Source organism: Cephus cinctus, unplaced genomic scaffold (assembly GCF_000341935.2).
Source record: "Cephus cinctus unplaced genomic scaffold, Ccin1 Ccin1_scaffold1031, whole genome shotgun sequence".
NCBI classification, from domain to species: domain Eukaryota; kingdom Metazoa; phylum Arthropoda; class Insecta; order Hymenoptera; family Cephidae; genus Cephus; species Cephus cinctus.
In genome coordinates this window covers 96905-124195 of record NW_014333566.1, presented here as the reverse complement: position 1 = coordinate 124195, position 27291 = coordinate 96905, and the positions used below count along the sequence as shown (strand labels likewise).

At 41.1% G+C, this 27291-nt stretch overlaps 3 protein-coding genes across 25 annotated transcripts; 2 read left to right on the top strand and 1 right to left on the bottom strand.

Moving 5' to 3' along the window:
* The first annotated feature begins 893 nt into the window (after positions 1–893).
* LOC107271664 lies at positions 894–10231 on the top strand. 4 transcript variants are annotated; one of them, XM_015747898.2, is made up of 15 exons: positions 894–1389; positions 1492–1685; positions 1765–1941; positions 2010–2149; positions 2721–2908; positions 2992–3122; positions 3196–3315; positions 3399–3704; positions 3803–4245; positions 4398–4550; positions 4620–4753; positions 4839–5174; positions 5239–6940; positions 7025–7783; positions 9095–10231. In XM_015747898.2, exons 1-15 carry the CDS (start codon positions 1033–1035, stop codon positions 9283–9285), a joined length of 5331 nt encoding a protein of 1776 aa, XP_015603384.1. In that variant the 5' UTR covers positions 894–1032; the 3' UTR covers positions 9286–10231. The 4 variants fall into 4 exon arrangements, with proteins under 4 accessions (XP_015603384.1, XP_024944635.1, XP_015603386.1 ...); XM_025088867.1 differs by having other exon boundaries at positions 9079–9299; XM_015747900.2 differs by having other exon boundaries at positions 8933–9219.
* LOC107271665 lies at positions 2704–15712 on the bottom strand. 15 transcript variants are annotated; one of them, XR_003060963.1, is made up of 5 exons: positions 13535–15712; positions 12853–13425; positions 12394–12534; positions 4612–4765; positions 2704–2785 (listed from the first exon to the last, which is right to left on the bottom strand). XR_003060963.1 is itself a non-coding variant. In XM_015747905.2 (4 exons), exons 1-4 carry the CDS (start codon positions 13879–13881, stop codon positions 12939–12941), a joined length of 516 nt encoding a protein of 171 aa, XP_015603391.1. In that variant the 5' UTR covers positions 13882–15712; the 3' UTR covers positions 12764–12938. The 15 variants fall into 15 exon arrangements, 5 of the variants coding, with proteins under 5 accessions (XP_015603391.1, XP_015603393.1, XP_024944642.1 ...); XR_001538714.2 differs by lacking the exons at positions 2704–2785; positions 4612–4765 and adding exons at positions 11346–11504; positions 11592–11861; XR_003060965.1 differs by lacking the exon at positions 12394–12534 and having other exon boundaries at positions 13088–13425.
* A 7107-nt stretch (positions 15713–22819) lies between these two features.
* LOC107271655 (E3 ubiquitin-protein ligase MARCH3) lies at positions 22820–27045 on the top strand. Of its 6 annotated transcripts, none has more exons than XM_025088873.1 (6): positions 22820–23144; positions 23202–23363; positions 23421–23598; positions 24043–24217; positions 24359–24469; positions 24627–24831. In XM_025088873.1, the coding sequence occupies exons 1-6, from the start codon at positions 23096–23098 to the stop codon at positions 24687–24689; spliced, it is 738 nt and encodes a 245-aa protein (XP_024944641.1). In that variant the 5' UTR covers positions 22820–23095; the 3' UTR covers positions 24690–24831. The 6 variants fall into 6 exon arrangements, with proteins under 6 accessions (XP_024944641.1, XP_024944640.1, XP_024944638.1 ...); XM_025088872.1 differs by having other exon boundaries at positions 22839–23144; positions 24359–24481; XM_025088870.1 differs by having other exon boundaries at positions 22851–23144; positions 24279–24469; positions 24627–27045.
* The last annotated feature ends 246 nt before the right edge of the window (positions 27046–27291 follow it).

Below are 27291 nucleotides of genomic sequence, written 5' to 3'. Positions count from 1 at the left end.
TTATAAAAGTGGAGAAGAAATGAGGAAAGAGATAAATAAGAAAGTGAAGAATGAAAGATTAAGAAATAAGGAAGTAAGGAAGAAATCAATATAGAAATAGAAGAAAATTCGAAATGGATAAGGGAGGTAATTCCACGAGTCCAGTATAGGAGACCGGCTCGAGGAGGAATGAGCGCTCCGAGTCCGGGCACTGCCTCGAGCGCTCCCCCCTCTCTTCGTCAGTTCCCACTCGCCGCTTGCTCCCACTCGCCGAGCCATGCGCGACGAATCTGCGCGCACACAATTTTGCACAACTTGTACTTCTAAATATGCTTGGCCAGATTTTCCGATTTTTAAGTGTTAATATTTTACTTCATCGATTTAATTAATTATTTTAATGTTCTAAACACCTAATTTATTAATATTTCAATTTGAAGGTAATTTATTTTCGATATTCTACAATTTCAATTCAATTGTTATCTACTCCGTATATTCTGCGAGATTTTGATTTAGCCTACATAGATTTTGATTTATCATACTTCTCAAAAACTATTGAAAAAGCCTATTGATAAAACTTTTTTTAATTATTGGGGTGCTACACGGGTGTCAAGTTGGCACCGCACTTTCTTAAAAATATCATAAAATTGCTTCAACAATAGGCTTTTTCAAGAGTTCTTGAGAAGTTCTGTAGTTCCCGGTCTCGTTCCAAGTATTGCTTCGGGAACCATCAGTGAGGTAGCGAAGAACCTCTGCCCGGCTACAATGGGATTCGCATTATCGACTGAGGCGATGATCACAAAATCCTACTCCTGAACTCGCCGCTATGATTTAGCGCCATGATATTGGTATCGCCTAAAACCGGAGCGTTGTGCATCTCCCTACTTATCTCTGCCATGAGAATCGGTTGATTGACAATCTCTCTACTCATATCTGTTGCGCAGGTTTTCACCGAAGCTACATCTTTCGGGCATGGCGCGTAGCATAGTGCAGTAGCATAGTTAAGCATAGTATGTGTGAGCACGCGAGCCGCCATATTGAGCGAATGTTGATGCTATGTGCTGTAGGTGTTTACGCCGCTCGTCAGAAACCCGAAAAACGTATCGATTGCCGTGTTACGCGCTTGAGGATCGCGTGGACATCTTACAAAGTGGCATTGAGTTTTTGCGTGTTAAGAAGATGAGCGGCTACGACGGTAATGAGGATAGTCAATGTGAGAGGACCACGGAACGTGAGGCTACCGCAATGGGTGACGTCCTGGCGAAGGAACACACCGAGGATATTCTTTGTGGCGGCCTTGATGCACCCGTTGATCCTCCTCTACGAGATCAACGGCAGGAGGCCGATGGAGCAGCTGATACTGATCACGATGCACCTTCACCTTCTGCCAACGATTTCCTCGTATCCGCCTTGGTATATCTAGTCCCATCTTCGTGGTCTTATGTAGTGTCTGGGCTAATGCTGTTTTATTAAATCTTTTTCACGTTCTTATTTATTTTTGTCTTGAACTTGCAGTGCTTGACAATCGATCAAATCGTTCAAAGTGAAGCTCTCCGCATTGAGGATGATCATCAAAACGATGAATTATCCTCTGGTAGGGTAAATTCTACTTCGCTCACTAATGGTTGCTTAGATTTGGCACTGAACCCTGGTAGTCCACCAAGGCATACTAAAGCCAACTGTTCCTGTGACACTTGTAAAGTTAAGAGGTGAGTACTGTTTTGGAGTTTATTGATTTAAGGAAGTAAGAATAAGAATCAGAGTGGTCATTAACTTTTATCGTTGTAGAGAAAAGTTTAAGTTGGAGCTAGAGGAGGCATTAAGACTGCAAAGCCTGTGGCTGCAGCTGAGGCAGTATATATTAAATGTATTTAATACAGCCGTAGAGACTGCCCGTACTCCAGCATCACCACGACTACAGAGTGATAATCCTTGTACAGCTCTTATGCATAGTGCAGTTATCCAGTAAGAAGGTTTTAATTATTTTTTACTTTTTTTTGAGATTTTTTTGATCATTACATTTCATTTTTTAGATTATGTAAGATGGACTCACAGCAACTTTTCATGAGATTAGTGGGTCAGGTGCAAGAATTTTTATTAGATGTAAAGGTTCATCTTCTGGGGTTGTTACATGACCACCACATAGATAATTTAGCAGAGGTCTTTTTAATCGGTAAGTACACCACAAGCTATTTACAAAAGTATTAATATAAAACAAAATCCTAAACATGATATGCCTAGTTGTGTATCTTGGCCTCAGCTGAGTTGAAGAATTGTGAAATATGCACCTGATTCGTAAATGTTCCCAGTAGAGGATATTTGCAGTAATTCTATGGCACTACTGACACTTGCAATAGAAATATCATTAATGTGTAACAGAAGACAATAGAGTCAAACAGCCTTCTGAATATAAAGATAGCCATGGCCCGTCGGATAATCAGTCACATTGGAACTGGGCCATTTCTCTAAATATATCACATGTGTTCACAAAAAAAAAGTAGAAAGAACAAATTTGAACAGACAACTCAACTTCTGCGCTTAAGGTTCTCTTACCATGAAAAGTGTAACACTAAATATTCATCAGTGTATAAATTCCCTGTGGGAAGTTCGATGAGATATGTAAACATAAAATCACGCTCAAGTATTTATAGTCATATATTTGCAGCTGCCCTGGTGCAGTTTGCATTTGAAATACAAGCGAAAGTGTACTTTTCACTGGAAACACGTTCACTTTGTGCGATTAGGACTCTCGGATGGTTACGACGCGTTGATTTCGGCTACCTCGAAAATTTCGCCACTCGTCGAGCCTCTGGAAAAGGAGTACCTCTGCAAGTTCAATCTGACGTGGAAATGTTTAAACAAGAAACTGTACCAGAATTATGTATATACAGATTCGCGGGTGCAAGATAATTTGCAACCTTTTATAGGACAGGTAAGGTAATGCTTTCCACCTAAAATTTCAGTGAGGAAGAAGATATAAACGAAGCAGATATAGTGAAGCATGTAATGTTACAGTTGAGAAAGTCACTCCCGCACAGAGGTGCCGAATACCAGAAGCTGGTGTACAAATATTTGGCATTCGATGATGAGATGACGAGGATCGGCGACTCGTGGCCGGAGACAGAACTACTCATAGAAAAGTACAAGTAAGCTCAAGTTGACGCGTTTTATCGTAGATATTTATTACAAATAAAATGTATGCAATGAAATTTCTTGCAGTGGAGAACAAGCTGAGCGGATGACGAGTGTTAGGAAATTTAGAGAAGGTTGGGAAATGTTTACAGCCAGGCGGAAACTCATGCAGCAGAGAATGTGGACCAAACCGACAGAAAATGAAAAGTTAGAATTATTTTTTTTAAGATCTATTTTTACCACGGAAAATTCTTTGTCTGACTAAAAAAACTTTTTATCTAATTTTTTAGTGAACTCCGAGAATTCGATGGGCAGTTACTGTCTCTCGTGACTCGAGGTATCACCGGAACTCCAAATTCTGACAGTCGACCGTCAAGTCCAAATTCAGAATTAAGTCTGGACACGCCAAGTATATCAATAAGCAATGACGCTATGCAATTGGCACACATCGTGGAGTCCTTAACGGATACAGAATTTCAACGCCGTACTAACGGCGCTAAGTTTCCATTAACAGGTGTATTTCTAGAGTCCTTTAAGTTTGGATATGAATACAAGAGGAAAGCCATACTTGCTGAACGAGCTATAAAATCTACCAGGTAACGTACTAAACAAGATAATAGACCACTGATTGCATGTAGCGCACAATGTAAATATTTCACAGAGAAATCAACAATTAATTCCTTTAACTTCTTAGTCCAATAAACAATGAAAGAGTCGACGGCGAGGGTAGCGAAAACGGATGCACGGAGAGCGAAGACGAGAGATGCGAGTGTCACGCGCGTAGTCTGGAAGTTGAGCAACAGCAATCTGAAGATGTGCGAAATGGGGTACCGGAGGATACAGATCTAAGAAAGAATGAGCCACAGCCATGTCCTTGTGTTTATCAGCATGCGAAAGAGCTCGCAGAACAAAAGAAAGACATCGTCGATAATCCTCCGTGTCCCTGTTTGCGGAAGACTAAAAAAAAAACTGTGGCAACTACTATCCCTAGTATTCCAGTCAAGACGAGTCCTGAGGCGAAAAAGCCGATAGTAAAGACCGGGTCTACGCAATCTGCACAGACGCAAACACGGCACTCGACGACTCAGACACCGAACACAAATCATAATCACAATCACACCATGCATCAGGGTAGGTGTAAGTTATACGTCGTTCCATTGATTAATTTTATTTATTCCTAAACTATGATTTCTGTCATCATATATTCTATGGAGATCAGAAAAGTGATGCATCGATTATTGTCGATTTTTAATGTCCTTTATAAAGCACTTTCTTCTCTTGTTCAATAGGTTCTACGCATGCACATTCTCACGGACCTTTACCAGACCTCATGAAAAACACAGGAACAGCACACAGAGGGCATACACAGAACAATCATACGCCACACGCTTGTCATAAGCAGGCCAATATAGAGCACATCAAGAGAGTTTCTTGTAATGATTGTCAGTATTATTAACATAGATTGATGTTAAGTTTTATTGGATAGTTTTAAAATCAACTTACCTATGCAGTGAGCACAGCTGACGGGGACTGTTCGGATTCGGGAAGTAGTCAAGAAGATTCCTGTTCCACTAGTAGCTCGACACCACGAGATTCCAGTAGACACTGTGATTGTTGCTACTGTGAGGTCTTTGGTCACGGTGTTGTGAGTATCAGTCTAGTATGGTAATAACAAAAAAATAATGTTGACATTGAATTGTTTTTATAGAAGTATTCTGTTTTAATTTTAGCCATCGGTTGCGCCTGTTAGTCGAAATTATAATGAGATGAGGGAGAGACTAAGACAATTGTTAACAAAAAAGAAAGCAAAAAAATGTAAAGCAGCTAGCAGTCCTCCAAAAAGTCCAGTCGAATCGATTCCAGTAAATCCTACCGTGCATCCGAAACCGGCATCGAGTCACTCAGCGGCTAGGTCGAACACTCCAGTGTCCACGACATCTACGGTTCATCAGGAACAGAGAGATCAACGAGATTTGGAGACGTTGCTTGAATTTATCGAAGGCAATCAAAATGGCAAGAGGGATAACAAGAAGGCTGAGAAAAAGGCGCGGCAGAAACAGCGAAAAGTAAGTTGTAAATTAATTAAAAATATTGAAATATGATTAGAATGTAATGATAAATTTTGTATAGCTGGAAGAGAAGCTCAAGGGGGACAGACAAGAAGCAGAGAGGCAAAAGCTGATAGAGCTTCAAAAGAAGACGCCGGAAGTGACCATTACTGTCGTGGATCCTCAGAAACCTGTACCTCAGAGGTTACTTCCTCAGCGTACTCTACCGGAAGTCTCTATTTTACCGGCATCTTCACCTGTCGTATTAACGACGTTAAAGCAACCTACTAACAATAAAAAGAAGGACAAGCCGGAAGTCGCTACCGGTAACAGCGGTACGAATAGTGCCAAAGCGAAAACTATGACTATAAATACTAATCAAAAGAATAAGAGTGCAGCTGCGACTGACAGGGTGGATGGAATCGTTCATTCTAGTCAGACAAACAAACTGTCGTCTAAGGTTGACAAAGCCGATGTTGGCAAAGGCAACAACAGTAAAAATACAGTAACGAATAATAATGTGACAAGTGCTAAGAATAGTAACTCTAGTGTCTCACTGTCCTCGAATACCGTTGATAGTGATAAGAAGTTGACGAAAAAGGAAAGGAAGAAATTGAAAAGGGAACTGAAGAAGAACGAAGAGGCCAAAGTGAAAGAACAAGAGAAGCCGTCGCAGGCGGAAAATCAACCACAAATTGTTACTATTAAAAGGGTAATGGAATCAAACAGTGCTGAACCAACTGTCACCATAACTCTAAAGGGTCAAACTCCAGCCGAGGATAAAGTCCTTTTTACGTTGGTTAATGGACAAACTAAGGAACCAAATCCAATGAAGCCTGAACAACAACAGGGTCAAAATAGTAATAGTGGAAAGAAAAAGAAGACGAAAGGTGGGGCGAATCAGCAACAACAATTGACTAAATCTCAGCAGCAACAGACCCAGTCTAACGTATTGAAACAACAACAAACCAACACGATAGACGCGAAAAGTGCGAAACAGCAATCAATCAATGACAAGCTGAAAAATGCAAAACAAGCTGAAGACAACAAGAAATCTCAACAACAGAGCACGAACGATACAAGGAGTACAAAGTCTAAGAAAGATAAGAAAAATGCCGAGAATAGAGAACCTATTTCGCAACAGAATACTCAAAACAAAGGTAAACATCAACAACAAACCGGAAACAACAAAAAGCAAAACAAAGTTAGTACACCACCGCAAACACTAACGACTCAAAAACATCAGCAAAGTTCTACCACCAGCGATGCAAATGTTAAAAAAACAAAGGGTCAACAGCAACAGGAGAAGAATTCTCAATCAAACACTGGAAAGACAGTAAAAAATAATAACAACAATAACAACAGTAACAATAATGCAAACAAGTCGACAAAGAATGATCATCAGAAGAATCAAATAAAGTCTAATCAGTGCATACCTAAGCAAAAGTCTTCTACCGAAATTCAAAACACTGCCACAGAACGTTTCGACTCACCGCTCAGTAGTCAATTTAAAGATATCGGTACAAATTCTAAGATAAACATTGAGAATCTTAAGCTCCCGCCAGGCATTACGATAACAAAAGTCGATGCACCGGCGAAACCACTTCCAATCAGATCCGCACCAATGCCTAAGCCAGTAAGTCCGCCCAAGCAGACGACGATTATTGCAGCACCAATGAGTGGTGTACAATCGAGTTACGCCGGTCCACAAAGCGGCGGCAACGTAATTGTCGTTGATACCGGAAAGCTTAAGCAAGATCTAATACCGAAGACTAGCGACAAAGGTAAGCCTACCTAATTACACCTAATCTCTCTTTCATTTTTTTTATCCAGAACTCTAACCCACACAATAATTCCTTCAATTACAGAATCACCCAAGGAGTATCAACAGCCACAAAGCGTCAATGGGAAAAAGAAGAAGAAGAAGGGTAAAAATGCATCAGGCGCGAGCTCAATGAACGTTTCCATAACGCCAACTAACAATCAGCCATCTGGCGGGTCAGTGTCGAAGGACCATACAGATGAGCCGGCCAGGATACTTCACAATCCCGGCACAAATATGGTAACCATAAGGAATCCAGCATTTGGTCCACCAAAGGCGGAGCCCACTCAACAGGCTGCCATTATAAAGGTGTCCGAGAATGGCATGGTCACAATAAGGAGTCCAGCGCTACAGCAAGCCATTAATGCAGGACTGACGCCACCTCCGAAGCCCGACTTTATCGTCAAGGGTGATCTGTCCTCGTCGAACGTTTCCAACGGCAGGACGAACCTGATGCCGACCAACAGTGCTAGGCAAACAAACAGTATTATTCCATCGAGTCTCGCTGAGCTGCGAAGCAGACTCACACCGGACTGCACGGGCCTGACCGGTCTGGCGAATATTCAGATCAGCAAAGTGACCAACGGACAGCCTATACCGGAGAACGGTATCAATTTGAAGGGTACCAGCGTGACCTTGACCAAGGTCAGGTCGGAAGCGGTTATGGATGACGTCCAACAAGCGAAGACGGCAGTTCGCGAGGCGATAAGCGCCACGATGGCAGCGAGCGGGAGCGGAAAGGGGAAGAAAAAGAAAAAAAAGGGCAACGGCACCAGACAAAGCGGCGATGACTGGAACCTCGTTGGTGAGAAACAACAATAATCAAACTTTAACATGTAAATTTTTGCTTCCTTTTTTTTCTTTGGTTCTCATACAAACGCGCTGACGATATTCCCATATATATATGTGTATATATATATATGTATGCATTCTATATATACACATATATATATATATACACACACACACATATATTATTGATATATACATCTGTGTTGAGGAATCATTCAAGGTGTGTAATGTCTGATATGCTTCGCGATCAGGAGGATATTTTTTTTTTGTTAGAACCAAGAGAAAAAGCGCATCGTATTGGGCTAGAATGTGGTATTTTCTAGCGGTTAGAGATCTTGAAAAGATTTATATACTCTTTATCGGTGAACGTAGTTAATGCTTCCTCTTTTTTTTTTTTATCTATTTTCCATTGACTACACATTTTTTTTGTCTTCCTCATCTCTTTTGCTACTACAAAGTTCATTTTTATTTTAATCTCACGTACTACGCGATACGATGATTTCACGTTAAAGTTTGCTGCCCCGAAATTTCGTCCCGCATTATTGTATATAAATGAATTTTCATATACTTTATATTTACTAGACTTAGGGGGAACAGCTTAGCTAATCATCATTTAACTAAAATGACTCCGAATAATCGTTTGAAGTAGTGTTTAAATTAGTCAGTAAAATAATTGAGAACAATGAAGAGAGAATAAGTGAATATTAAGAGAAAAAACAAAAATCATGAAAGAGACAGAGAAAAAAGAGAGATATGTCTACATACACGTACAGTAAATACAATGTAGTAATACCATGGCGTTACATGAAATTTATTGAAAATTTTGAGACACGCCTGTTGTGCATACAAACATACACGCGCACAGTACATCTGTCTGATCGACCGAAGAGAATCAATGTGATATTAAGACATAGCTGATACAACCTATAGAGGAAAGGCCATATTTTTTATCTGCTGATAACAGTGCAATAAAATTTATTTTTTTTCAAAGCTACACTCTCTTTCTTCCTCACGGAAATTCTCCCAATATCGCATGGGCATGGGATACGCATCAGTCGATAGTATCGCAGGATACAATTGCGTTATATGCTCCAGTCGTACATTTTTCAATATCATTAATACTCTAACTGTCTTTTTTTTTTATTTATTATATGGACAATAGAAGGGGACCAATTTTCATGCTCATGCGGTAGACGAACACGCCATAAGGAAAAGAAAAAGAATCGATAATAGAAAGCATACGCGAAACGAATGAAAGCAAAAAAAAACACAAGCGTGGCATTCATTCTCAAAATTTCTCGTATTCAGAGCGTGTCTTTTGCAGAGAGCGTATTCACGCCAAAAGATATAGACCTCGAGGACGGCGAGATGGACGATGCGGAACGTGAACTGGAGGCCTTCAAGAGGTTCTGTCTGCAATCGGTGCCACCTGCTCGCAAGGAAAAGGTTAATCTCAACATCAAGGACATCGTCCTCAAGAAGAAATCATCTGCTGCCGTTATAGCGGCCAACTAAAGACTTTGTCTCCGCACTGCCTGCCAGCAGAAGTTCTCGCGATCTTCCTGAGTCAGCTCGTAGTCGCCCTCGTCGTCGAGATTTAGGACCACGAGGATAAAATGCGATTAGAGTAACCATGGAAACTGATGTATAATCGCCTCGTGGACTCCGTCTGGTGTTCCTTCTAAGAGAGTAGTGTAAGGGAGATGAGAAACAAAGGAAGAAAACAAAAACAAAGATGATCCTGTCGGAACGTTCGTAACCTACAGAGACTGCTCTCTTTCTATCGCTCTCTCTCTCTCTTTCTATTACTCCGTTCTCAATTTCCTGCTCTGTCTCTGTGTCTTTGCCTCTGTGGATCCAATCTTGTCAACGGGAACGTTCCGGCAGGATCGTTATATTAGAAATTAAATTCTCAGATAGACTGACGATCTTTCCTTCGTTTCATAAGAAAAAATAATAATAATAGGTCGCCATTTGCAAGGCGTTCTTTCGTTGTAATTATAATAGACGGGAAGATCGTCAGACTTGCCGATTTTGCATGATGCAAGACGATGAGAAGGATTTCTATGTGACGTTAGTGAATCTTTTAAAAGGACTAATTAACGGAGGATCTTTTACTTTAATCTATTATCACCGTATTCTCTTTTGACGACCGTCGGGATATCATTTTATATGCGATATAAGTGATAACGAGGTACCGGTATTGTACGTTTTAATTTTTCCCATTTTTATTGGGAATCATTCGCGAGTGATGCGTTGACGTTATTGTACATATATGTAGCATAGACAAAAGGACGTCACTCTGTGCTCGAATTGGAGATGACGTCAATTGATGAGGGAGACACGTGAAGAATCCTTATCGAAGGGTCATCGCATCCTTATCGTTAGCAACATTGTACTGTAGAATAGCGTTTCTTATATTAAGATATATTTCGTCAAAATAGTAGACTGTGACTGATTATTTCATTTGTCATGGACCAAAACCAACCCGTCTCATCTCCTTATATCCCATTGAGAAAGTATATTCAAAATGGCGTAGCGATGATGACAGGATAAGCACTGAGACTTCCTGCTTGGACTTACATCTTGGCAAGACGACGCTCGAGACTCTGTGAGTTTTGCGAAAAGGAGGTAAGAAAACATGTGAAAAAAAAAAAGAAAGGATGAGGAGAAAAGAGTCTTTGGTGTCTGGAATATACCGGAAATCCGGATTTCGTTTCATTCTATCCTCACCTCCTGTCATTAGGGGTTACTGTTCTCTACAAGCAGAATAGGGTAATTGGGGTTAACGAGGGAAATTCAAAAAGCTAAAAATTATCTATTCTTTCCAAGCATCAAGTATACAGACTGAAAAAGTTCCCCAAGGGTATACGTCGAACTGAATGTCCCACACCCTAGGAGAAAAATATTCTTTTAAAAAAAAAAATATTCTCTTTAAACGTCATCCCTCACCTTTTCTTCTTTCAGTACAATAATAAATAACCAACACAATAAACGTGACTCGCGCTACTAATGTCCAGCTCAGGAAAATCTTCAAGGACGCTCCTTTGATTTCCAAAGTCTACGCCAATGGAGATCCTCGTGTAGAAACCCCCCAAATAAGATAGCCAATAGGGAAGAAAGGGTAAATCCCAAACGAGCTACCTGTACTTTGAGTAAAAAAAAATAAAGAATTATGGTCCATATGTGATCGTGTCACCGCGGATGACACTTGGATATAAATTTCGGAATTACAAAGGACAATAACACGGGTTGATTTATCGCAGACAGGGTAGTGGCTTTTGTTCGGATCTGAACCCTCATTACACAGGTACACAAACGTATATAACATAGGGAATTCTATTTCCTCCAACAGCACCTCGAGTCACGTACCAACCGATTGCGGATTTATTTCCGACACGGCGCCATGGAAATGGGATCGAAACGACGTTCTGCCCTTTGTGAACTTTTTACTTTTTATTTCCCCCATAGTTCTCTCTCTCTCTCTCTCTCTCTCTCTCTCTCTCTCTCTCTCTCTTCTCTTAAGCCACTATTAACGCCCTACCATTCTTAAAGAAGTTGAACGAACCTAGAACAAAGGACAGTCCGCACAGAAGCTACGAGGACGCGCAAAGTCCTAACGCGAGGCGCAATGCAAAATGCTCTTTGATTTGTATTCATCGATAGGAAGATCATCTGACATCGCTTCGATGAGGAGGCGCCAGATTGTCGAGGGTATATTTATTCCTGCCGTGCTGCAACAGAAGTCGCATGCATTATTCCACGACGAGCCCGATGTCTTTTGCAAGGAAGAAATTAAAACAAATCGCTACCACTCTTACCCCACTGGTTTTCACATAGAGAATAATTAAGGATATCGATCTTGATCTTTTATCTTCGAAGCAGAGATTTATCGTACCACCCTTCGGGTCTCTATGGCGATCGTGAGTGCCGGAAAGGAATCCTTGACCACTTTAAAAAGTCCTTAGGTGCACTTCTTTTAGCTGGAACCCGTGAAAATCTGTATAGCCCATATTTTTTTCCCCTTCTAAGCGCCGGCAGATTTATTACACCCCCTTGGATACTTTTTGACCCTTCCACGCGGAACGACCCTTGGTAAAAAAAAAGAGAATGTGAGCATCTGGGATACTTATAAAGTGTCGGATAAAGATACTCGGGGTGAGTGCAGCAACCCTCTCGAAGGGACACGTTCTACCCTTAGAGACTCGGTGACACTTGAATCGTGCCGAATGTAAAGTAACACCGACCTGTGGACCATCCGGATCTCTGCTTACCATAAATCAGCGATCGTTATGGCATAATGAGCGGAGAGGAGACGAGTACAGAATTTCGAAGCCGTATTAAGATGTAAGGGGTGAAATATTGTTAGTTTCTTCGTACGGAGCCTGTGTTGATAGTCTTCGGGAATGTTCGGTAAGATTCGGTCAGCTGTCATGGATCGAATTGAAGGATGAATGGATTTATATATATATACACATGTATACTATAAATACATTACAAATACTGTAGAAAATCTTTTGGGTGAATTCGCCAACAGTTTCTTCTACGAAGAGTCGAGGGAAACAGGACGTACGCATTGGGAATTAATAAAGCTGTTTGAAATTCGAAATACCGGACACGAACCTGAGTATTCGTTGCCTGCGGATGTGTGAAGAGCTCGGGATACTCCGTGGGATATTTGCCAGGAGACTTAACAGGGTAACGTAACTGGGCACCATGTCCGATTCTCTGACTTACTTTTCCTTTAGATTAGCCGCTATTGATCTGGGATGAAAGTTCAATCGTTAGTCTATAGATATACAGAATGTGGGTCAGGGATATATATATATATATATATATTTAGATCAAGTTAAATTTATTTGTACTATTACATTAGGCAACTCTTGGAACTTTACTTTTCTTTGATTTCTGGTAAATGAATGTGTGTATACTTTACAAAGAGAAAGAACAGAATCGTATTTAATTTATGGGTTATTATTAATTACAATCTTTGTAAGTGTCCTGTGTATGATTTATATATTGTAGAATGTAGTGAAAGCATACACTGGATGTATATTCCAAGTATCGCTTTTGAAAGCTCACCAGTATCAGCTATAAAAGTCCGCTTCTTTGTGTTATAAGGTAACAGGAAACAGGCTAGTTCGTAGCTGAGCTTCCATAAATCCCAGTTACACTGTTTTTCTTCCTATTAGATAAATTGACGTTGAACTAAGATTTTTGGTATTCCTTCCAGGAATTTCAAGGGAGGCTTAATGATCTTGGAAGCTATTCACCGCTGTCTCGCAGCTACTCCTATCGTTCATTGCAGGCCACTTACCTCTCCTTAGGTCACACCCGCGAAACTCGACGGTAAAATTGCGCCTTCGAAAAAACCATAAAGTATTCTAAATTACGCGGACCGCTTGACGAAGTGGCGTGGAAGGATGGTACGTGCTGAGAGCACGGCTCTCACTATTTCAGTCGAGATCAAACGCGCCAGAGACCCATCGGCATTTATGACGGGACGGGCCTCCCGGGAAAAAATATTATTCGTGGAATGATACATACACGAGAGAGCACAGAGCATCAAGCCAACAAACCACCGACGGTGATCTCTTTGAGTTCAGTTCAGGCGTAAACTCGTATAGAGACGTAGGGAAGAATCCGCTGCGGGATCTAGGAAGATTTACGGATTTTATTATACGTGTCAATAAAAAAATTGGTTAATATTTAGCAATGGATTATATGTATGCAGTTAAATGAAAATTTTTTGAAAAAGATTCACCTTCTCACAGTACTCTGATCTCTTGTTCGCATGGTCGCTTGAGAACGGAGACTGCGTTTTTTCTCCGCGTCGAGGGTGGACCTGGCGGAAAACGTGAAGAAGCGGAGAGTCAGGCACGAGCGGCGCCGACAGATGCGACTCCTTCGTCGGTTCGAGCACGACACGTGTTCCCTCCTTGGTTCCTGAAGGGAAGAGAATGAGAGAAAGACGGTGAGGTAGTAGAAGAGAAAAAAAAATTGAAAAAAGTAAAGCAGAAAAATCTCGACTTCCCGAGCCGCGGCCTCTTCTGCGTCTCCTTTGAAATATCGCGTCATTATGGACAATAAGCGATTCCCAGATTCCTTCATGTCGAGTGCCCTTATCCTCCGCCACAGATTCCTCCGAACTTCAGCTTCACCTAATTCATCCAGCAGCTTTCAGCATCACCGAAGAGCTTCGAGAGGAAGAGAAGAGCCTTGTCATGTAGCAGTCTCTCGATAAACGACGGCTTGCTTACGTCTACTTTTCTCCATGCGGCCTCTACGCAATGGCTACTCATTTATTAAACGTACTCGCCACCCTGATCGTTTATAAACACATCCGCGCCTTCGACGAGTCACAAACCACCGGGATCTTCTCACTGTTTCACCTCCACGATTTTTAGACCCTTCAATACTTCCTCTTTAGCTACCAAACGAGATCGTTAGACTTCGCTAGATATACGAAGACGAGATGCCAGGAGTCTACAATATGGAGGTTACACGGTTGTCTCATTAGCGGCGTTCGTCAGTCACCTCCGTAGGCATTTCACTTCACTTGGATCATTCTCCTCCTTCTCCTACTCGAGACTTCCTTTATTTCCTTCCTTTTCTTTTTCTTCTATGAACTATTCTTACTCCCGGGTCGCTTGTTCCCTTTGATATGCTTGCGTGACGTTTTAACATTCCTTAATAAATTTCATATCATCCGTGTCAACACTGTATTTTCCATTCATTTTCAACAAGATTTCTTTCTACAAATGACGACAAGTTCGCTTAAAATATACCTGGTGCTCACCTACCATGAATCGAGTGTCTGTTTTCTGAAGAAGAGCTTGATATTCGATATGCATTTACGTACGCTTCTAATATTCCTGACCTCCTGTACAAGTTGCTCTGACGGATTCCCGACGAAGCGTAGTTCCTTGGATGCGCGCGCACGTCAACGTGGCTACGCGAGACACTGTCTCTTGCCGTATGTGTTTTCACTTATTTCTAATTCTAACAAATTGTCCTGGCTCCCTATCTCCTGCGAGTAGTCCTCCCTGTCAGGGCCGGGAAGCGGGCCAATCAACGCGTCACTAATTAAAATTCACGCCACCTTAAGCATCTCGGATCTCAAAAAGGACGCAACAAAAACACGTCGGACGTTTTCGGGACCGTTTTCTTTTTACGTTACTGCGGCGTATCTGATGTTACACATATATGCATTAGACGAGCATTCGAGAAGACTTCCGGCATCGTCTACACCAGGTGGTCTGTACTTAAACTTTTAACCCTAAATGAATAATATAAATATATGCTTCAGCACAATTAATTATGATATATATTTATAAAAAATTCGCAAAATGAATCATTTGAAAAATACATTTATAAGTGCCCTGCGCCCTTCTTCCCTAACGGACTAATTTCAGACACGAAGAACAGACAGTCGGTCTCCTCTAGACGTTCGCGAAACTCCGACTTTTTCGTTTCAGACCATTAAAGTCATTTCCTTCTCCTGAATATAGTGCGCATAATAAACCACGATTTTAATCACACACGAGAACTGACTATTCCATTCGCTAGCAATTCAAGTCTACGATTCCGTTAGAATCAGCCTTAATGCTACAATGTATTTGCACGTCGTACATTAAAGCCAAATACAGAAGGAGTTATCGCTCGAGAACGATTTACGATTTGGACGCGGCACGAGGCGCGTTATAATCCTACAATATTTCTCGGCATAATTTATCGCGCGATGTAAATATTGTTGCGGGTAAATATCGCATCCACCTACAACCTACTCAACGTGGTGGTACGTGGCAAGGAGCGGCCCCCAGTTATTTTAATACGTATCTTATTATAGCGAACCGGAGTAGTGCAGGTGCATACCCACCATATCCTTTGCTCGTGCAGCCTTTACGCTAGAAAGAAAGAGAGACAAGAAAAAAAGAACGAAGAAAAGGTATGAAAAACTAATGAAATAATAAAGCGTTCGTTCAAACACGCAAGTGCGTAACGCACGATGCGTTCTCGAACAGTCTGCCGTAACGCTGATTTACATGTACGCGAATTTAGCTCAAGCCGACAGCAGACGGTTTCGCTCTAGTCCCGGTCGTTGCAGCGTCTACAATAATATCAGGCTGCCCTTGTTTCACGCATCAGAGCCACGCCGTGGGAAAATAAAGAAGATTACGACACAAAGTCGCAAATCGACGACAACAAAATTCCTTGCGTCTTCTGTCGCTTTGAAAAGCTACACTGTGCGGCTTAACAGAACACGTAGATCGGACATAATGTAAGATTGTTTTGAGGTTGGACTTGGTTCGACGATTCATAGGGAATTTTGATTTTTTTAACAAAATTATTTTTGGACTTCACTACGCGTTTCTATAAACGCAAGAATCATTTCTCGATCGTAAGCGTACGAAACACGGATATCCGTTGGGCATTCCAAGAATGCCTTGCGGTAGTTCTTTAAGGTTAGTTTTCACACGAGACCGGAAATGTATCTAGTAGCGACTCCGTAATGTACCAATGCCTGGTTTTTGAAGATAGCCGACAGTCCTTGTCCTACAACGTGATTCAGTGCTTAATGGCGGGACGGTAGTTTCCTTTAAAGGCGAACGCTGTCACTTATTTCAATTTGTCCAACCGAATGAACACGGGATACCATAACCGATGTAAATGAAGGAGTAAAGGAGCATCCTCCTTGAGTCCAGCGAAGAAGACAGTATATAAAAAAGAAGAACAAAAAATGTCGAAAATTTAAATTTCAACAGACTAGAAGCCCAGCTCGATAATAATATACGTTCGTCTGGTATAACCCTTTTGAAATTTCCCGCCGTTCTCGCTCTATTGGACGATCAAATATTGTCAAGAAACTCTAATAGATATAGGTCCCCCCTTCGGTTCGCATTATAATCCTCCTTTGATGCGAAAGTAACGATCGAAAAACAATATGATTTAGAACTCCGAATCCACCTTTGATCTTCCACGGATCGTTGGCGACGCTACGTTCACGTTAGTCGCACCAAAATAGCGTATCGTAAATAAGCGCGATTGCGGTTACAGCTTTTAAAATGCTCGATCCTCAAAAAATTTATTTAATTCACCGGCCATACGGACCATTACGAATAAAAGCCCATAGTGACGTTTCCCCATTATAACACAATGCGTCTCCTAGTAGAGAATTCTATTGAAAACAGCGGGTGTCCCGCCTCGTAAGGCCTATCTCGAGAACCACGTTGTACATCGGACGAATCCGCCTTGGTTACTCTTATTACCGTCATTAAATCCAAAAGTAAAATTTTCTTCTGAAGAAGGAGAGGGGATATAAAAATAACAATAGGAAAAGTGAAGTGTCTCTCGAAGCAATGGAATGCCAAAGCGGTTACCTGGTCAAAGACTCTTTATCATAATTACTGCAATTAACAATCCCCACTACAGTAGCCATTACCACTTAAAGTGGCTGACCCTTCTCGGACCTCATGCTAGCTTTAAAATTATTCATTCCCCTTTCTTACCGACTCCACAGACCCTTATGCAGATTCTCAAGAGACTCCCGAGTCCGTAGGTTCTTCGTGTCTTGGGTTTGATCTTCTCGGTTGAAAGGTCCTGTATATACTACGTGTCCACAGTCTAATGCACTTATAGAAATGCTGCAGCTGGAAGCCTCGAGCTAGCCCAGGATTGCGCGGCTGAGTAACAGCGTGAAGTAACCGTTGTTGCTTCCCCGTAGAATCTCAAATAAACGAAACCAACCGAAACTATCGTCTAAAAGCGGTGGTTGCTGTGTCATCGTCTGGCGACGCACTTGCAGCGACGGTTTCGCGCGTTGCGAATTAATACGACATACCTTGAGGATTCACCTATTCTGGACTACGGATATGACACTGGATCAAAAGGACAGCCTGGACGTGGTAAGTTTATTGGGATCGTTTATTCGACAGCTGATTTTGATTATCCGTGTAATTTATAATTTACAATCATAATACTAACCGTAAGTCTTATTGTTCAAATATTCCAAATTTAGTCCGGCCCTTACGACTGGTCCGTTCAGACAACAGATGTTCGCCAAAAATTCACGGCGTGCGCTTCTGCTTGGTAAGCATGGTACGCAAATAGAACACCGTCGAGAGACGTCCAACTGTCTGGTGCTCTTGCAAAAATAGGATTTTCCGTCGTCGGTGATCCTTGGCCGAGAGAGGGCTTTAATAAATTAACTGGTAAGTAATCTGATAAGCCGATGAAAAATTGTCCAATTTACTTACGGAGATAACGTACGATATCGTGCCACGTGGGAGGATATGGAAAAAAAATAAAGAGGCTGCTGAACTTTATTTTTCTCTAACGTATATATATATATATACTAAATGAAAAGCAGCGCCACGTTGCGGCATCTCTAGAAATTATCCTGTGGGTGTAGCAACACGTTCGTGATACAACAACGTGAAGTTCAAGGTGTAATTTATTCTATGGTGGTCGGTAGTCGACAACCGGTCTTACACGAGTCTCTGCTCGGTTGGTCCGAGTCGTCGTGCTATAATGGTTATGAACGAGACTTAATGGTAGATCATGACCTGAGTCACGCGAATTCAATTTGCGTCACGGTGCTGCACTTCTTGGTCGGTTAGAAATGAGTTAGATGGGAGCAGATATAAGGAGTAGCGCTGTAAGGTATAGTTCACAGTGTCCGTTCAAATCTTAGAATAGGATTAGAAGTCGTACCGTTTGTAAATGGGCGTTCATTCAGCCGGAACTAGAGGTCTCCGAGGAGTAAACGACGTTTCTATTCAAATGCCTTGATTCCCGCTGTAATTTATTCCATTTTAAATGGTGCCTCGGATCTAAATAGGGGCGTTACCGTCTGGGGTGGCCTAATACATCGTTGTTTAGTCACTGCACGTACGAACTAGAATTTTCGTTGGATCCAAAAGAGAGTCGAATTTCATTTTTCAATTTAGATTTTCAAACTGAATTTTGTTTCTAAGAAATTTTTTCATATCGAATTTAAACGCTAATGCATAGATCGGAATTATTGCTCGGATTATCTAAGCTTCATCCACGTATGGTGACGTATGTCGTATCTTGGAATTTCGCGGTAACGCTTACGGGGAAGATGAAAAAAAATAAAGAAAACAGGATGAAAATTTGTGACGTACTTGCATCGCACGATATAAAAATAATGACCGTGACTAGAAGCCAGGAATACGCACTTTAACTGGAACACAGCGTGCAGTCCCAACTGTTTATTATTCAATCGCAAATTGGTCGAACACCAATTCGCAGAATGGCTTCGATCCCGCTCGAGCTAGTTAAACGTATATAATAATAACGAACGAGCAAAGTGCATTAGCCTGCGCGTAGATAAAGCAAAAAAAAAGGAACAAATAGAAAAATTTATCGAAATATCCCCCAAAAAAGAGATAAATCCAATCGTCGTGAGTAATAAAAAAAAAAAAATTATCCCGAAGCTTTTGAACTAACAAGAAACAAACCTTTATAGTAAATCAGAACCACCCACGAGAAAATCATTCCCGTATATATCACAATCAAACGACTTGCTCTTTTCGCGACCCACACGCTCTTTGGTTCCGAACGAAAGAAATAAAAAGGTAGGAATAAAAAAATAATACAAAAATTCAAATACTCAGGAGCGTAACATCGTGGCGCTCTGACACAGTGGCTCCCCCTGGACAATACCAAAGCAAAGCCATACGTGACTCCATCTGTGCAAAATACCCTGACTCTTCGTATAACTTTATGAGGGCAGGCATTTTTTTGCTGTCTGTGTTTGCTCGTCGGGCCGGTTCTCATGTAAACGATCGGAACGTGTCGAGGATCGTGGGTGGCATTTATCGTTGGAAAGTGTAAGAGAATTTCCATCGTATAGCTGCCGTCGCTCTACATAGAATTGAGTATGGCGTTGACTCCACTTTGTACTACGTTAAATAACAGTACACAAGGAGATCTGATAAGGAGGATAGAAAAAAAAGAATGAGATACAAAAATTACACATACTAGATCGTATGCACGTCTTATATCGTACCGGTTAATCGATGCGTAACTATTATCTACGGATCAATATTCTACGTAAAGCATTGGTTGTAACGTGAACAATGGAATCACGTTCACGAAGCGCCATTCGTCCTGCCTGACGAATAGAAGAAATCGATGGCGATGCGAAAGGAGCTGCCAGCTCACGTGTCCATCTACTTCCTGTAAAAACTATGCGATTCAACGCGTGTATAAAACGTTCATCCTGGTACGGAGTATGCGCCATATAAATGACAATGCACGCAACGTATGAACTTCCGTGAGTGCGGAGATCGAGAAGTCAACATTAAAAATGCGATTATCGTTATACCTGTAAGCATTGAGATCTGCGAGAGGGCACTGTCATATACGTATGACTATACGGTGTACAAGTGAATGCTGGGATCGATCGGCAGAAATATCGTTCGATTGGCTGGAAAGTTAACACTTGTTCTTGACGGTTCGTTATAAAGTTATGCCTGTCAATTTCAAAATTGATATTCAGATCCTTTGGACAGGTATCGATTTCGATATGTGATAATACAAAGTCACGTGTGACTATTTAGCTTCGGTATGTCGGATGCGAAGGTTAGGGAGCGAGATGGTAATGGAACGAGTGTGAGAGGGAGTGAGAGAGTTATACAGGCGGCAAAGAGAGGAACAGAGAGGACGAGAATAGCCAGGAAGAAATGTGACGAGAGAGAGAGAGAGAGAGAGAGAGAGAGAGAGAGATCGATTGAAAGCATTTTTATTTGAAAAATTTTTTTTAAGATTTCTTATATGGTATAAAAAATAAAATGCATTAGTAATATGCAAGATCCACATATAGCACCCTGTGGGGACAGGGACCCGGTGGGGTCCCTCTGTAAGAGATCAGCCGTAATCACATACCAGAGAGAGAGAGAGAAGGGAAAATAATAAAAGGGTTAAAAGTAAAGGAGAATAAAGTCCAGGGCTATTCCTGCGATCGGACTGCGGCCAGTTACCTTGGTAAGTATCGCGAAAGATGGCGGATGTACGTTTCTAAAATTGTATGGGCACATACGGTTATAGGGGATGACGTCGCGACGCCCGGTAACCGTGTCCATTCTCTTGGAGGAACAGCTGCGATATTTACACGATTTTAATGAGGCTTAAGGGAGGAAATTTTTTTTTCTCCCGAAGAAACCCACGGACCGTCCCTCTCGTTATTTATCGTTTTTGAATTTGAGTAACGTCAGCTCTCATCGCTTCTATTTAACTATACGGGATCTTGTTGTTTTGCTAATTTATCCTTTTACCTCGACTCCTCTGTTTTTTGCACTCTGGGATTTTCACTCGTCTTATTCACTACCCACGTTCACTCCTGCTTTCTTCGTCTTCCGATTCAATCTCGCTCTCTCTCTCTCTCTCTCTCTCTCTCTCTCTCTCTCTCTCTCTCTCTCTTACGTGCCCGATGCTGCTCTCGGGACTAGTACGAATTTACATACGTATCTACATATGTACGTAGTCCGGCTATTCCTGGTATCGCGGATCCAATGCCTGAATGTACATCGGTACGTTTACCAGCGGCAGTAGGAAAAGAAGACGAAGAAGAAGGAGCAGCGTTTACCAGCATCCCGAAGGGGTGACAGGTGCTGAGTGCTTCTATAAATTGTTTGCGAGGGCCATCTTAGGAAGAAAAATTTTACGGAGGACCCTTTTACTATCTTTAGAGAAGTGGTGGAGAGAGATTTGCTTCTCACTTAAAAGGATCGATGGATCCTCTCATGTTTCTTTGGGATTTCTAACAGTACGGTCGATTGGCTTGGACGATTTTTTATATATTGACCAAGGTGGGAAATTAGATTTTTGTGTCCAGAAGATGAATTTGGATCATTTTCATATTCAAGAACTTTAGGCTAGACGAGGCGGGGGGATGAATCAGGAAATAGTAGGCTGTGGAAATTCTGTTATTGATTATGAATGAGCTTCCAGGTCCATTCAGCTTGAACGTGACCCAGCATCCCAGCCTTGGTCCATCCACATCTTGTTGAGTTCTCTGGTCAGTTTCATTCTGCGACAGTTGCCTAAGGTCGCTGTTAGGACTTGTATGAATCGTGAAATGAATTATTAATGGAGTACTTCTTGGAACGATTATTTATATCGAGTATTATTGATTGGTAATTAAAAAAAATTATTCACTGACGTCATCGTTAATTATTATATCAGTGATCCATATTTTGGTGCCATTATCGAACAGTTTTATGGATATTGATAACAGTCATTAATGGGGTATAAATATTATTGATTTATCGATATTATCGATTATCATCGGGTATCGATGAAATTTTTCAAATCTTCGTATTATTTTCGAGTTCTAACCGCACTAACGTCGTGATCTAAAGCATTTTCTACTTTTTGCTCCTGTTTTAGATACGCGAAGATTAACTTCGCGTGTAGCTGGCGTACCGCGGATCGTGCCTGCTCCCTCACTATTTCCAGACGCGTTTAATTAATCTTGAACCCAAAACGTCGAGTGTAAAATGGCGTCGGTTAGTGCTGGCCACCTGGCAGAAATAGCAACGAGAAACGGTCGCCGGTTGCGCGATGCGAAATTCACGCACTTGGCACCTGCCTTCTACTCTGATTCGCGTGTACGGATTTTTCGTTCCAGTTATAATTTTCGCGAGGATTTTTGAAAATATAAAATTTTTACATAGACATTTTTTGAGGTTAAACTTTTTTTTTTAGTCGTTGTCCATATGAGGCTATTAGGCTAGAAACGTTTTTCGAGAATTTATTTGTAATCCTTATTTAATGTAAATCTACCTCAAGGATTCTAATAGACGCAGCTGCTTTCTGAAATTCTTGCTGCTCGTTATAGAAGTATCCGACTCGATAAAGCGTCCCTTCATGAATCTGACTCTAATAATAAACACACGGGGATGAATTAATCTGCACGGTAAGACCCTCGCCGGAAACCGCTTCTGAAATACACCGGATTGCGGAAATATTAAAGGAACTCCGTGAAACGTCCGTCCAGCTTGTAGTACTTGGTTGATTGCGTCAAAGATTCCCACCCACGTGTATGCGAATCGTGCCAAGTATGAGTTTTCATGAAAAATCGAGCGAACGCGACATTTCCGGAACTGACCACATCCGGAAACGAAAGCGTCATCTAAGCTGCACCGGCAAAGGCGGCGCAGGAAATTTCGTAAGATCGACGAGAATATTGAATTTCGTAGGAATTAAATAAAAAAAAAAATCCAACCGTATACTTAATTCGGAAAATCTTTAAAAATTTTGGAAAAACTTAACAATGTTTTTGACGTATTAATTTTTCATGTCAAATTCCGCGCAAACCATCAATGACGGCGAGGCAATCGGTACAGGTTAGAATGCAAAATTACCAATTGACATATCGAATCCAAAAAAAAATAATTAATTAGTAGACAGGGTGGGTGGTGTCAGGAGGTCATCGAGCTCCAGACAGGTTCGTAAGAAGATAAATAAAAAATCTCCAGCATCCAAGGAATCCTGGCAAAGTCTCCACGATGCCGTAGTTCCAAAAATATCAAATGAAAAATTTCAAAATAAATCTGACGAAGATGGTAAAAAAAATTCGAATTCTCATTTCGATTTTAATAACCAAAATTTTTTTTTTTCAGATTCCTCGGGCGCTTCTATAGGCGACATATGTCGTATCTGTCATATGGGCGGATTTCCACCCTTAACGAATTCACCGCCAATTTGGGAATGGCAGAATCAAACAGCCCGTTCAGTGGACAGTCAAATGTCGACCCTGTCAACCTACGCTTATCTGGGTCCATTGATATCAGCATGCAAGTAAGCATCGTTAACCATTGCAATCTAGGAAGTCGCATAAATCAATCGATTCCAAGGAATCCACAACGCGAGCGACAAGAACTCACGCGCTCCTTAAGATTCCTTAAGAAAACCGGTCGAGCCGAGCAATCACTGTCATCGAACCTCATCCATCACACGACTCTCTACCCGCCATTTTTCCGCAAGGAGCATAGGCAGAGTCGAGAAAGAAAAAAAAAATAAGAAATAAATATCGCTACTCGACCACTTAGCAACCTTAAGGGTTATACTCAATGAAAGTCACTCGCAAGAAACGCACGAGTTGTCGTCACGCGTTAACACACCGTCGCGCATCTTGCGAGAATGTACATAGATACATAAGTCCAACATCCACATTTTGTACCTAGGAAAAAGTCACGAGGTATTAAGAATTTTTCTAAAGGCAGCATTTCTATGAAATTCCAGCTGTCGCGGTACCGTGGGTCTCGTGCATGCCGAATGCTTGGAAAGGTGGCTGACGGAATCTGGACACAGTAGATGCGAACTCTGCGGACATAGATATGCTACCAAAAGAGTACCCAGACACAGTATCTTGCGAAGTGTCATCATCTGGTTTAGAACTGTCATAGCAACGCGGCAGGTAAATTTTTCTATTAATATTATTTATTATATTACGTAATTAATTAATTTCAAATTAATAGATGCTACTGGATATAATTTATCTAATGGTAACAACGCCCCTGGCACTATTTTCATGTTACGTATGTGCATTGGCCCTGAGGATGATCTTGGAGTCAGGACTGTACGAGATACCCTGGATGATAGTAGCCATGTTGCCCACCTGCTCTTTGACTCTGGTAGCTTACTGGGGATGGTTAATTACACTAGGAAGGTATATCAACAGGTACTAATGAATTTCAATAGGATTCTCAATTGTATCGACAACCCCTACAAAAAATTAGAAAATCTTTCATATCTCTATGCGCATTGACATTTTTTGGAAAAAGTCCAAAAATTTTTCCACTTAAAGTTTACCGGTCATCCCTCAGGTTACATGGACGACGCTGGCGTCGATTCTGGCGAAACAATTTCGTGGTTCGTCTGTTGCCTGAGAGAGGGTTGGTCTTCGCTAACGACGACGGCGATCCTCGGCCAATTTCCACGCCCAGTCGGAACCAACTGCCAAGAAATCGCGAGGAGACGTTGGAACAGAATCCAATTGACGACATGGAAGATTTCTTAAGAATCCTTTAACAATTTAACCATAGACTATGTAGAGTCATGGACGTACGAAGATCGCCGTACTCGATTTCCATGTATACGTGTATATACAAGGTTTAAGAAAAACAAAAAAGAAAATTCTGATAGATCTTATCAACTGTATGAACATTTACGACGTCGTTACTAGACCTCGTTGAGTCACGTTTCCTTTAATCCTGCGAGGCAACCAGGAGTGTCTCTAAGGACTAAATAATTTATGGCAACTGTCGGAGAAGGGACTGCGAGCACACAGAGAGAGAGAGAGAGAGAGAGAGAGAGAGAGAGGAGAACCAGTTCACTGGGTGAACAAGCCGAAGCCACGTTCTTCGCATAAATTGTCCTTTTACTTTTATTTTCAACTTCGATTCGACACATCCAATTGGAGATGTTCATTAGAACCTGTTAAATGTCTTCAGAGTGGTTCTGAAAGAGGACTAGAAAGCTCAAGGTTTACCATATAAGATTTAGGTATTAATTATAAGCAGTTTCGGTATCGATTTTTGTTTCTTCTCTCAAGTCTTTTATATCCACTTCTTATTTTTTTTATAAAGAAAACAAAATTTCACGATCGCGTGAGAAGTCAGTGTGGGCGATTTGCGAATCGAATCCGACTACCGGTTTGGCGGCTCAACTTAAAGCCTCTGCAATCTCATGTCCATTCATCGGTGCAACTGATAAAACTTTCAATTTGTCTTATCAGCAGATTTATACCTGAATCTATCAGTTATGCGCATACCAATCACAGATAGGTATGTTTCTTGAACATAACGAGCAACGAGAGTCATTATTATTATATATTGAACATTTCTTATCGGTAATAAATTGACACGATATCTAATTTAATGGAATCTCGAACAAAATCCTTTTTAACAATAATAGAAAAAAAAAACTGACATTTAACCTAATCTCTAAACTCTTACGACGGTCCATTGATACCAAGGATTTAAGACCTCTTTCTAAAGTTAGTCGTATGCGATACCCTACATTATCGCACATTAAAATGTAAACTGCCTTTAAGTTATGGCTCGATCAAAGTAATTCTCAGACAACATTCCGAGTCGCCTAATATCGCAGGACCTTTTGTAACGCAAGAAAAAAGGAAGATGCTCGTTAAGGATCCCGAATCATTAAAGCAACGATCCTGCCAAAAGGATAATTAAATTAAATAACGTCAATGGATTCTGATCCCAGTACTTAAAGTCGTCACGTTACTAAAAAAAAAATAATAATAATGCTCTCCCAAATAGAAAAAAAAATCATTACAATACATATATTCGTATATATTATAAAGCAAATTGTTTTCCCAACTGTCATTCAGTGGCGTCGCTTTAGACACCCGGTGATTAACCGTCGCCCACATGAATCCCGCAAGAACAATAATTGTTTGATTTACAACGACGTATTCGGTCGACTATTTCGGTATAGGAATAGTAGCGAGAGGGTTATGTCGTTTCCTATAGAAAAACCGTCTATTTTCGAGACTAGTCTAGGAGAGTCTCGTTTCCGTCCACGCAGCATCTTCCTGCGTTACAGTCGCGTTATTTTTAATTGCCTAAACGTAAAAGCACGAGCGTCCAGAGACAGTACGATCAATATCGTCCAGTGTTAAGGATCCTTACGCGATTATAGAAAATTCACATGTAAAAGCCAACCTGAGGTATACTGTCTTCCGGCGCGACAAAACACGAGGTTTAATGCGTATACAGCAAAAGGGTCGGAACGACGCTCGTAGCTCATCGAGCGTTTATTGAGCCGCCATCTTTTCTTCTCTCTCTTGTGTTTGTTGGTATTCCTGTATTATGCCGTCGCCCGGGACACGGAGGAAGAAATGAATCTTTTACGCGCCATCTCCAGAAATGCATCCGGTAGATCCTGCTGCAGTCGTATGCACCGATACCCGTATACGAGTATTCGTAAAAGTTGCTTGTGATATTTAAAAATATTAGCATCACGCGGCAAAAGTCTACTACCGACCGGAAGTCACTTGAGAATCTCATGCTATTATATCAATATAACAACAGCACTAGACTTATCACCGTCGTAATACTACGAATATACAAGTGATGTATAAAGCTATGAAATAACTCGTATCCTTACCGGGAATTCTCAAAGTGCGATCCTAGTCGCTGGAATAGAATTAGCCTTAAAGCCACTGGCGTCTGCTGGGAGATTCTGGGCGCGAATTGCTCGCATAAATAATTGCAACTTTTTCTAATCCAGACCTACCAACCTGTCAAATTCATATTTATCGTTCTCCTGGTACAGGTGCACGCATTGGCGTAGATACAAAAATAAATATGTATTACGGTATCAGGGTTGACTTGTATTGTTTGTATTATTTTTTTATATAAATTTTTTATAATAATTTTTTTATCACCGTATTGATTAAGCCGTTAGGTCTTTTTGTAACGATATTGGCAATTTTGTTATTTGTCGCTCTGATGAATATTCTCG

Coding starts and splice junctions, on each gene's coding strand:
- LOC107271664 (XM_015747898.2), top strand. CDS start 1,033: ATGTGCTGTAGGTGTTTACGCCGCTCGTCAGAAACCCGAAAAACGTAT. Junction 1,686..1,764: donor GACACTTGTAAAGTTAAGAG/GTGAGTACTGTT, acceptor TTATCGTTGTAG/AGAAAAGTTTAAGTTGGAGC. Junction 7,784..9,094: donor CGATGACTGGAACCTCGTTG/GTGAGAAACAAC, acceptor TGTCTTTTGCAG/AGAGCGTATTCACGCCAAAA.
- LOC107271665 (XM_015747902.2), bottom strand. CDS start 13,881: ATGAAGGAATCTGGGAATCGCTTATTGTCCATAATGACGCGATATTTC. Junction 13,426..13,534: donor GATCAGAGTACTGTGAGAAG/GTGAATCTTTTT, acceptor AAATCTTCCTAG/ATCCCGCAGCGGATTCTTCC. Junction 13,132..13,317: donor GATGCTCTGTGCTCTCTCGT/GTATGTATCATT, acceptor GTTTTTTCGAAG/GCGCAATTTTACCGTCGAGT.
- LOC107271655 (XM_025088868.1), top strand. CDS start 23,096: ATGTCAAATTCCGCGCAAACCATCAATGACGGCGAGGCAATCGGTACA. Junction 23,364..23,420: donor AAATAAATCTGACGAAGATG/GTAAAAAAAATT, acceptor TTTTTTTTTCAG/ATTCCTCGGGCGCTTCTATA. Junction 24,218..24,278: donor CTGTCATAGCAACGCGGCAG/GTAAATTTTTCT, acceptor TCAAATTAATAG/ATGCTACTGGATATAATTTA.